This window comes from Watersipora subatra, chromosome 6 (genome assembly GCF_963576615.1).
Source record: "Watersipora subatra chromosome 6, tzWatSuba1.1, whole genome shotgun sequence".
Lineage (NCBI taxonomy): Eukaryota > Metazoa > Bryozoa > Gymnolaemata > Cheilostomatida > Watersiporidae > Watersipora > Watersipora subatra.
Window position 1 is genome coordinate 30,982,125 of NC_088713.1, and position 12,670 is coordinate 30,994,794.

Genomic DNA, 12,670 nt, shown 5'->3' on the forward strand with positions numbered 1-12,670 from the left:
GCTTCAAGCGTTTCTAAAAGTGAATAAGATGGTGTGCTTTTTTGTAATATACGCTGCTCGCTTTCTTCTCACCGACGCCTATCACAATACTCGGAGTGCCCGTGCAAGTTCTGTAGTAGCTGTAGTTCTGTAGTACTCGTGGCTGAAAAAAAAGTAGAAGTAACTCAGGTGCGGAAGGAAATGAACATGTTTACTATCACGAACAGTGGCAAATCCAACGTTTTTAGCTAGTGGATGTGTGGCAATTCATAGACAATACAACATTGAATGAGAAGTGTTTACCTTTTTGAAGTAGAAATTTAGTAGGTAAAACGCAGTAGCAGTACCCGTGCAAGTTCTGTAGTAGCCGTAGTTCTGCAGTACTCGTAGCTGGAAAATAAGTAAAAATAACTCAGCTGCGGAAGGAAATGAACATGTTTACTATCACAAACAGTGGCAAATCCAACATTTTTAACCCTTTCAGTGAAGTAGACTCATTTATGCGTGTTCTAAGGTCGACCGCCGTAGACGCATATTTGCGACTTTCCCAGCAATTTTATTATTCGTTGATAACATAACCAACGATCTTTAGGACTTTTATGGTAGTGACAGTGTTGTCCTAAGATGTCTCTATAAAATTGGTCTAAAATTTAATGTTAAATCTTTGTTTGAGAATTTCCAACTTAAAAACGAACCTTTTTTGTGCGAGTTCATTAATTGCGTCCGAGTTAAAAAACAAATAACTATTTATGTTGATAGCCGATGATATGATAGCCGATTCTGATTTTTGTGATTACACAGATAATTAAAATGCACAATGTATAGATACAATTTTTTTGCATAGCAGTGCTTGTTAACATGTTGGCAAAATCTACGATATTGCTATAGCTCCTTTTACTGGTTTTATAACTAAGGCAATGCTATAACAACAGTATACCAAACTTAGCGTAGCTATCTCAATCAATCACGATTACTGATAAATGCAATAATTCAAAGTACCTTGAGTTTAAATTTCCTATAATTCAAATAGCGTTATTGAGTTGATCTCGATCCCAGTGTGTCCACCGCGTTGGAAGTCCGAACTCCAAAAGAATACCTTTTTGTCCTCCGAATCTCCCACCTCAGGTTAGTTAGAGACTCCCTGCCAGCGTGTAACAATCTTATTGGATCTTTCCTTAAACCTGGAAGTTCTAGCCTGAGACGCAATAGTAGAAAAGATGTTGAGTTAGACTGACCATGTCGTTTGGTAGAATATCAAGATTCTAGACTACCTCCGCTTTCTAATTTTAGCTAGATTACGCAGTTTATGACCTTCCCAGTACACGTTGGCAGTAAATATTAATTAGATGTAATTTACTACTCATTAATTTATTTATGGTGTAGTAAATTTTATTTAATTCACTGCTAATATTTACTACTAATTTAATTTTACTACTTACTCAAATTAATTAAGTTTGCTTCGTACGACCGAATCGAAAAAGGAAAGACTGCTCTATAATCTATCGCATCACCAATATTCGGAAGTTATCGGTAACTCAACATATCGAGAAAACAACTCCTAAAGATACAATATTAGCATATCAGTATTTATCGTTCATCCCTACGATGAATAGGTTATGTATAGTAGAGGCGTGTACTAACCGGATAATCCCGTTAACGCGCCCTAGATACCTAGTAGCGGCTAATAGTCGGAAAAGTACGGTACTCTATAAGGCAGGCAATCAATCAGACAGACAACGATTGCCGTTTATATAGTAGATACCGCTAAACATCATTTTCTCTCCCAAGTGTGGCATGAGAAGGAATGATATTTTAAAGCTATGGGATTCTTAAGGCTAACTATGGGATTCTTAAGGCTAACTATGGGATTCTTAAGGATAACTATAGATTCTTAAGGCTAACTATGGGATTCTTAAGGATAACTATGGGATTCTTAAGGATAATTCTGGGATTCTTAAAGCTAACTATGGGATTTTTAAGGCTAACCATGGGATTCTTAAAGCACATAAATTACATAATTTTTGTATATATATTTCAATACATCAGAGTCTTGGCTTTCGAATGAGCCTATATTCAATACACAAAGAATAATAGAACTATGAAAAACGGGATGTCAAAAGTACATCCCGCAAAAAAACTACTTGGTTCAGGTACTCAAAATGTAGCGTCATAATTCTCATTTAGCCTTAGGTCGTCGATCCCTTTCGCTGCCATTGAGGCTGCGTTTTAGGGGTGAGAGGGCTAATAATAAACTAAGATTCTAGATAATCAACAATGGCCGCGATCGTGCTAACGCCCGACCAATACAAACACATGTTTTGGGTTAATTAATTATGCTTCAATAAATGTACTGTCGTTGATAAAGGTAATAAAATCACATTAAATTAAATTATGACCTGCGGTTGCGGTTGCGTGGCCCTAGTACTAAATGTCAATCGCACTTTCGCGAGATCACGCAATGCTTGAAATTAATTAGGCTCAGTCGTCATCCTTAACATCGCATTAAAAATAAAGAGCTAGTGCATAATATCATCAGGAAAATATAGTATGGTTCTTGGAGTCTGAGGTACTTATCATAGAAATAATATGTACATGGAGAACTAATGACCCTGATTCCTTTGTCATCTTCATTCGTTCTCTGGAGTTGTCCTACCTTCGCGTGCCACTAGCGTCATTATCATCACTTTCGTAGTTGATAAATAAGCGGTAAGAGCACACAACAACGAATATGAGAATTGTGACATCACAATTTTCGAGACTGCCAGTAAACTTTTTCGCGGTACAGCTCTTGGAAAATCCTATAAACACCAACCAATGTCTGTCTCACTATGACAAACAATAGCTCATTCGAAAGCCAAGACTCTGATGTATTGAAATATTTGATAAAAAAATTATGTAACTTATGTGCTTTAAGGATAACTATGGATTCTTAAGGCTAACTATGGGATTCTTAAGGCTAACTATGGGATTCTTAAAGGTTGACTTGCAACAAAATTCACATTACCGTTATTTGATATGAAAAAATTCACCATGTCTTACTCTGTTCTGCTGTAGGTGCAAAATATGTGGAAAGGTGATTACAGTCATACTTCAACTTACGAGCTTAATGTGTTTCGAGACTGAGCTCGTATGTCAATTTACTCGCATGTTGGTGCAATTTATTTATATATAGAACAATTAAATATATATTGATTGGTTTCCATACTCTAAAAAAAGCAAATAAAACACTCAAAACAAGATATTGTAACAGAAAGAACATGTTGGTTATTGTCTTTACGTACTACATGCTTTCAAAAAGCAACAAATAAAAAATAATGAAAGGAAATGTGATTAATTAAAATGTAAAATTAAATACATACAAAAGCAGTTAACACTCGCATTTGCCAGGGGGGAGATATAAGTTATCCTTTGTTACAACAGTTGACTTTGATAAATTTGGATTTTATCAAAGTGTTAAAAGACAAACTTAGAAGCAAACCTAAAACCAAACTTTCATTTTCAACTAAACGTAATTAAAATTTCTTCGGCGTTCATAGTTTCTCGCTGGTTAGCGAGAAAGTTTTCCTTTTTTTTCACTTTTACGACTAGCTGGCCGTTTTAAGATAAACCTATCTAAGGACGTTTGCCTTTGTGGCCCTTGCAACATGTTGCGACTAGGACGAATACAGGTGTCGTCACAAATGGTTAATGCACGACCACTAGCCAACTTGTCCGAATGTCTATTAAACAGTTTGGATAGATAGCGCCGGCCTTTTCACATAGCATCGTTTTAGTTACGCTGTCACCGGCCAATTGTTTGTCCAATGCCATCAGCAGTCGTGAAGATCGCTGCGCCGTTTAGAAACTATGGTTAGTCCTTTTGCGAACTAAATGCCCTGAATATAATCCTTTTGTTTGATAATTATGAATGTATTTCTGTCATATTGCCGAGCTAGCTCAATCACGCATACACATTTCGCATATTTTTTAATATTTTCCGTTTAATATCAATTGTTATCATTTGCTTAGTCTTTGCATTATCTTTCATTTTACTGACAAACTTTTGGTCTACGCACAGTACTTTTAATTCACATAATTCTGCAGTGGAAATCGCGCACAAAAACATGGTACAAAAGTATAACCTGAGCAGTTGGAAAATACAGAGTGATTCTGTTCTCATAAAACACTTCCGGCATACTTGGCAACTGACTCAAGTGCTCGTTTCTCAAACATGGCTCGTATGTTAGTGCTAAAACTTGCTTGAAAGCTGGCTCGTATCTCGTTTCTCGTACGTTGGAGCACTCGTAAGTTGAAGTATTACTGTACAAGCTTTCTAAAAAGCTCAAAAACGAACGGAAAATCGTAGCCACGCGAGACCGCCGTAGTTTGGATTCCCTTTCCAAAATGGCTCAAATGTGATGTAGTTGTGAGAGATGGTTTCTGTTTACACTTTCACGCAACCTTATTCGTCGAAATATTTTCACAAATATACTTCACGCATTCAATAAAAGTATGTCTATTGTTCTTACGCGTCTGTTTTATCGTCATTGTAATGCTGTCACTTTTAGCACTGATATCTTATAACTTACCATAAAAAATCGTTAAACTTTTTAATCTTGGCTCGAAAGAGTACATATTATTGTCTGATAATCATGACGCGCCTGTTGGTCCCTTGTGATAATCGGAAAGTGCTGCAAAAATTATTTGCGAAGTAGTAGGTCACATGATCAGAGAACGACATGACGATTGAATATTGCCGAAATAAAACTGTAAAGTAGCGAGCATCTATATTTGATACGGGGTCTTCAGTAAAACCCGAAGTGTTTGTCATAAACTAGTACTACGATAAGTTTTATATTGAGTTTTTTATTGGCCTTTAATTCACGTGAGAACAAGACGTGACAAGACGATGACCAAATTACGTGGTTACGTCATCGAAATAAAGAGATTCTAATAAACTGTCGCTTTTAGTTTTTGAGCTTTTAAGAGCTTGTAATCACATTTCCACATATTTGGCACTTACAACAAAACATAGTAAAACTTGGTGAATCTTTTGATACCAAATAACTGTAATGTGAATTGTGTTGCAAGTCAACCTTTAAGGATACTGCCCTATTCAGACTCATCTGTTCATCTCTCATCGCTGTTCAGATTTTTTATCTATAGCTAATAAATGGACTCAATTAAATCAATCATCAATCTCGGTTATCATTTGGTATTTTCTACAAATTATATTAGTTACATCATTGATTCTATACACAGTTATATTATTATTTTGTATAATATGCATTAATTATAATGCATATAATTAATTAATATAATTAATTATAATTATTAATTGCATCTGTATAATCTGATCAGATGGGTTAGTTTTAGGATATTGCGGAAACTTTTCTAAGGCTTGGTAGCATATTTAAGTATGTTTATATTTGTTTTGTATCATTATTATATTTAAATGACTCTACACAAAAATGGTTAAATTTGTTGATGATATTTCGGTACAAGGGTTTGGTAACGGCCGTTAACAGATCATTTTTCGGAAGTTGTGTGCACATATGCATTTATCATAAATCTCCCAACCAATCGGTTCGCTCGTGTTTGGTCATGGGATCATTATGTTATATGGTATCTCTTACATAACACCAAGCAAAATCTATATATATATAAATCATTATGTTATATTGTATTACTTACATAACACCAAGCAAAAACTATATACGAGTATAAGTCTTTGTCAAGTGACATTTACATAAAAGGGTATTTACGTTATCAGAGCATCTGCTATAGTTGTCACAACTCTTAATTGCTCTGTTTGATACGGTGCCAGGTGTGGATGGAGAAGTGCAGCAGTTGAATGCAGGCATCGCTGTCCAATTAGCTCGGCTTTTCATTGACCGTATGGGAGACAGGAAGAAGTGGTGTCAAACAGCCTGTGTGCCTACAGTACTCCCTGGGCCGACTTTGGATCCTCTTTTCAAGAAAGGTCACCTCATGCGCAGCCTCAGAGCCAGCAAAAGTCTTTCTTTCTGCCACTATATTGTAGCCTTTAACTTACTGCGCTTAAAGCCTTTAATTTACTGTGTGACGTACTGGACTTTTAGTGTGACTTATTTCACTTTTGGTGTGACGTACTGGACTTGAAAGTGTGACTTACTGCACTTTGAGTGGTGCATAGACAACAGAAATGGCATTATCTTTAATAGATAGAAAACATTATTCTGGAGTAAAATGTGATAATATTTGAGTGTTTTACTGCTCATGCTCTGTGAACCACCATTTTGCTTCATCAGTTGCACTATCTAATCTAAAATAGAGCTGCAGTATCTAATCTAAAATAAAGCTGCACTATCTAATCTAAAATAAAGCTGCGCTATCTAATCTAAAATAAAGCTGCGCTATCTAATCTGAAATAAAATTTGCACTATCTAATCTAAAATAAATATGCACTATCTAATCTAAAATAGAGCTGCACTATCTAATCTAAAATAAATCTGCACTGTCTAATCTAAAACAAAGCTGCACTATCTAAAATAAATCTGCACTATCTAACCTAAAATAAAGCTGCACTATCTAATCTAAAATAAAGTTGCACTATCTAATCTAAAATAAATCTGCACTATCTAATCTAAAATAGAGCTGCACTATCTAATCTAAAATAAAGCTGCACTATCTAATCTAAGATAAAGTTGCACTATCTAATCTAAAATAAATCTGCACTATCTAATCTAAAATAAAGCTGCTCTATCTAATCTAAAATAAAGGTCTTATTTGTAAATATTTTCTTTTTGTATGTAGATATGACTGTGTATGTATCAGATATGACTCTTTATAGCCCATTTTCTATGCATAAAATATTGATCAATGGAGGTTACGAAGTAACCATTGGGAAAGAGTGACACAACCTAAAGGGTTGTGTAAGGAAGTCAAACTCATTAGTTGAATGCTCAAAGAAAGATGATTGCTTTTATGAGAGCAGATAACTCCTGAATGATATTAATATGTCCAGTGTCGACAACTGATGACAGCGTATCATTGGTTATACGTATTAGGGAGAGAGAAAATGAACCAAATTCATGTAGTATCACTGATGAGACCAAGGGCAGTGTGTATTTCCAGGTCTGGCAGAGTGCAAGTGGCCAGGAAGGTTTCACAGGGTCAAAAGAGACGGAGTTACCTATTACTTTGACGGGGCCCACACACCTGAGAGTATTACGCTCGCACTCGATTGGTTCATTGCTGAATCGCTGAAAGAGCTTGAGAATCTGGAAGGTCAAGGGAAACAAGTTAAATCAGCTCTACTCTTTAATAAAACAGGTACTAGTGGTAGACAAGGTGCCAACCTGTAAAAGTTCAAATTCAAACTGATACTTATATTTGCATTTGTTGAACCTGTATGTTGCCGAGGTCAGCCTGCTGAGGTCACAAGCTGGAGAACCCGATTCTACAGTGAGCTGTTTTATATTCTATGTTTTGCCCCAACAATTATTTAATTTTCCTTTGTTGATCAGCAAATAAATCTCATCTATCTGGGATCTTTATTATTTATCTTTATCGTTTATCTCAAGTTAGCTATCGCAGATAAACTAACCTTACATCTGTGATTATCCCAGATAAACTAACCTTACATCTGTGATTATCCCAGATAAACTAATCTTACATCTGTGATTATCCCAGATAAACTAACCTTACATCTGTGATTATCCCAGATAAACTAACCTTACATCTGTGATTATCCCAGATAAACTAACCTTACATCTGTGATTATCCGAGATAAACTAACCTTACATCTGTGATTATCCCAGATAAACTAACTTTACATCTGTGTTTATCCCAGATAAACTAACCTTACATTACATCTGTGTTTATTTAAATATTCTGGGACTTTTGCAGGATCTAGATGCGTAACTGAGATGCTGCTGCCACTTTCAAAGTATTGCTTTGATGTCGCTGTTTTCGCATCTAATATCATAACTTCAGGTACAGGCTTACACTAACCCTTGTTATAGCTAGTGCTGACCATATATAATCTTGTTATAGCTAGTGCTGACCATATACTATCTTGTTATAGCTAGTCCTGACTATGTATTATCTTGTTATAGCTAGTGCTGACCATATATTATCTTGTTACAGCTAGTGCTGACCATATATTATCTTGTTATAGCTAGTTCTGACCATATATTATCTTGTTATAGCTAGTCCCGACCATATATTATCTTGTTATAGCTAGTCCTGACCATATATTATTTTGTTATAGCTGGTGCTGACCATATATTATCTTGTTATAGCTTGTGCTGGCCATATATTATCTTGTTATAGCTAGTCCTGACCATATATTATCTTATTATAGCTAGTGCTGACCATATATTATCTTGTTATAGCTAGTTCTGACCATATATTATCTTATTATAGCTAGTGCTGACCATATATTATCTTGTTATAGCTAGTCCGGACCATTTATTATCTTGTAATAGCTAATCCTGACCATGTATTATCTTGTTATAGCTAGTGCTGACCATATATTATCTTGTTATAGCTTGTCCTGACCATGTATTATCTTGTTATCGCTAGTGCTGACCATATATTATCTTGTTATAGCTTGTCCTGACCATACATGTATATTATCTTGTTATAGCTAGTGCTGACCATATATTATCATGTTATAGCTAGTGCTGACCATATATTATCTTGTTATAGCTTGTCCTGACCATATATTATCTTGTTATAGCTAGTTCTGACCATATATTATCTTGCTATAGTTAGTGCTGACCATATATTATCTTGTTATAGCTAGTGCTGACCATATATTATCTTGTTATAGCTAGTCCGGACCATGTATTATCTTGTAATAGCTAGTACTGACCATATATTATCTTGTTATAGCTTGTCCTGACCATACATGTATATTATCTTGTTATAGCTAGTACTGACCATATATTATCTTGTTATAGCTTGTCCTGACCATACATGTATATTATCTTGTTATAGCTAGTGCTGACCATATATTATCATGTTATAGCTTGTGCTGACGATATATTATCTTGTTATAGCTTGTCCTGACCATATATTATCTTGTTATAGCTAGTTCTGACCATATATTATTTTGTTATAGCTCATCCTGACCATGTGCCGGACAGAAGGAGCCATGTCTCAGAGCAAATGGCAATTGTAAAAACTCATCAAGAAGCATGGATTAAGCAGCAGAGCTGTAATACGCAGTCTCATATCACCTACACATTTCCAACTCTCAGTTCAGCGATAGCTTGGCTCAGTAGATCTACAGATGCGCTAGAACCGGGGGCTCTTGAATATCCTCAAATAAAGGGTGACACTCATCTGCAAGTGTTTGTGACAGGCAGTCTGTATTTGGTTGGAAATTCCTTTGCTATATTAGGAGAAAATATTTGTTAGGGTAATTTTTTGTGTTGGTTTTGCTCATCATATTTATGTATTTTTCATGCTTATCATATTTTGTGTTTCTGGCAGTTTCCAATTTGATGGTACTTCCTGCTATTTGCGCATTTAGCGTTTACCACTCTGTGCATCCAACAAATCAGATTCACTTTGTCTGGTGTAGTCACTATTCAGAAGTTGTCTTTTCTTATTCCATAGACATGTATTTAATATTTTCAACAATTTGTCGGCATTAAAAATTATTTTGTTACTTTTGGCATATCAACGGGAAGAAAATTGCTTTGTTATCCTTGAAGAGTGAATAGAGTAGCCGTATGTATGCTCTGTAGTTGGCTAAAAGATGCATGAAATGCTCTCTTCCTTCCCATCCTCTAATCAACATCAACTGTAATTGAAGAAGCTCATGATGAAAGTCACCCTCTAGAAAAGTTTAGTTATTATATTTCTGTCATTATAGACACGGCTGACTTATAGACATGGCCGACTTATGGACACGGCTGACTTATAGACATGGCTGACTTACAGACATGGCCGACTTATAGACATGACTGACCTATAGACACGGCTGACTTATAGACACGGCTGACCTATAGACACGGCTGACTTATTGACACGGCTGACTTATAGACACGGCTGACTTATAGACATGGCTGACTTACAGACATGGCCGACTTATGGACACGGCTGACTTATAGACACGGCTGACTTATAGACACGGCTGACCTATGGACATGGCTGACTTATGGACATGTCTGACTTATAGACACGGCTGACTTATAGACACGGCTGACTTATAGACACGGCTGACCTATAGACATGGCCGACTTATGGACACGGCTGACTTATAGACATGGCTGACTTACAGACATGGCCGACTTATGGACACGGCTGACTTATAGACACGGCTGACTTATAGACATGGCTGACTTACAGACATGGCCGACCTATAGACATGACTGACCTATAGACACGGCTGACTTATAGACACGGCTGACCTATAGACATGGCTGACTTATAGACACGGCTGACTTATAGACACGGCTGACTTATTGACACGGCTGACTTATAGACACGGCTGACTTATAGACATGGCTGACTTACAGACATGGCCGACTTATGGACACGGCTGACTTATAGACACGGCTGACTTATAGACATGGCTGACTTACAGACTTGGCCGACCTATAGACATGACTGACCTATAGACACGGCTGACTTATAGACACGGCTGACCTATAGACATGGCTGACTTATAGACACGGCTGACTTATAGACACGGCTGACTTATTGACACGGCTGACTTATAGACACCGCTGACTTATAGACATGGCTGACTTACAGACATGGCCGACTTATGGACATGGCTGACTTATTGACACGGCTGACTTATAGACATGGCTGACTTATAGACACGGCTGACTTATAGACATGGCTGACTTATAGACACGGCTGACCTATAGACACGGCTGACCTATGGACATGGCTGACTTATGGACATGGCTGACTTATGGACATGGCTGACTTATGGACATGGCTGACTTATAGACACGGCTGACTTATGGACATGGCTGACTTATAGACACGGCTGACTTATGGACACGGCTGACTTATGGACACGGCTGACTTATGGACACGGCTGACTTATGGACACGGCTGACTTATAGACACGGCTGACTTATAGACACGGCTGACCTATAGACACGGCTGACCTATAGACACGGCCGACTTATGGACACGGCCGACTTATAGACACGGCCGACTTATAGACACGGCTGACTTATAGACATGGCTGACTTACAGACATGGCCGACTTATGGACACGGCTGACTTATAGACACGTCTGACTTATAGACACGGCTGACTTATAGACATGGCTGACTTACAGACATGGTCGACCTATAGACATGACTGACCTATAGACACGGCTGACTTATAGACACGGCTGACCTATAGACATGGCTGACTTATAGACACGGCTGGCTTATAGACACGGCTGACTTATTGACACGGCTGACTTATAGACACGGCTGACTTATAGACATGGCTGACTTACAGACATAGCCGACTTATGGACACGGCTGACTTATTGACACGGCTGACTTAAAGACATGGCTGACTTATAGACACGGCTGACTTATAGACACGGCTGACTTATAGACACGGCTGACTTGTAGACACGGCTGACTTATGGACACGGCTGACTTATAGACATGGCTGACTTATGGACGCGGCTGACTTATGGACACGGCTGACTTATGGACATGGCTGACTTATGGACATGGCTGACTTATGGACATGGCTGACTTATAGACATGACTGACTTAACTTATGCACTTCTACAAGCCGAAAGTTTTATAACTCAGGCATCAGAAATTGCGCCAGAGATTCACTCCGACTGACGGTGCATTGAAAGTTATGATTATCTATTATTTTGTGAGAAGAAACTGCAATACCTTGCTATCCCATCCCTACCAAGCTATACTCATTGACTACCTCTTTAAATGGTAGCTGTTAATTTCAACATAGCTTTAAGATTGGTATCTATTTCATGTGAGTCTTTTTATGGTTTAGCGATTCATATCTACCTTGACTTGTTAACACTCGCATCAGGTAGAGGTCATGCAATGCTGGAGAATTAAGGTTATACTCATCTTATGGTTGAGTTGATAACAAATTGCTTCATTTTTGATATATTGTAGTCTGCAGAATAGTGTTTAGTAGCATTGAATAAAGAAGAGGCGCGCGTTAAGGCATAGCTTGTGCTCATCAACTTTCAAGTGATGTGTTCGCAAGGTAAAGTTTTGAGATACTTCTGTTAATTGATGGAAAAGGCAACTCCAAATATGTGATAGTACTACCACTCAGAGATCGTCTGCATTCATCCATATCAATTTGATTTTTTGTATCCACTCTAGAGGTTAACCTCAAAAATCAATTTGTATAAAATGCAAGATAAAATGAACCTTACAGCCCTAAAAATAGTCTGTGTGGTTGGATGAAGGGTCTGCCACCAATAAGGGCTTACCCGAGTCATGACCAAGTCTTTTAATATTATCTACAAGTGTTGAGCAAAGGCTTAATAATGCTCATGTATAGCTGGTTAGCTAAGGCTATATGTCGGTTTTGAACAATATTTATATGCATTCATCAAGTTATGACCATGCATTCGTGTTAAACAAAGACTTCACCAGTCTTGAATGAAGGCTTTCATGAGACATTGAGCAAAGGCTATGTTCAATTTTTGAACAATGTACATAAACAGGATTTAACCTAAGGCTATGTTCAACCAAGAGTTTACACA

The 12,670-nt window shown here is 37.3% G+C and overlaps 1 protein-coding gene across 2 annotated transcripts in view; it reads left to right on the forward strand.

Moving 5' to 3' along the window:
* Positions 1-9,664, forward strand: part of LOC137398509 (folylpolyglutamate synthase, mitochondrial-like) — a 61,793-nt gene extending 52,129 nt beyond the window's left edge. For both annotated transcript variants that reach the window (XM_068084627.1, XM_068084625.1), the window contains exons 9-12: positions 5,786-5,941; positions 7,075-7,272; positions 7,849-7,935; positions 9,068-9,664. In XM_068084627.1, the coding sequence (XP_067940728.1) occupies positions 5,786-5,941; positions 7,075-7,272; positions 7,849-7,935; positions 9,068-9,366 (740 nt within the window). In that variant the 3' untranslated portion in view covers positions 9,367-9,664. The remainder of the gene's footprint in view (positions 1-5,785; positions 5,942-7,074; positions 7,273-7,848; positions 7,936-9,067) is intronic.
* Positions 9,665-12,670: the final 3,006 nt, after the last annotated feature.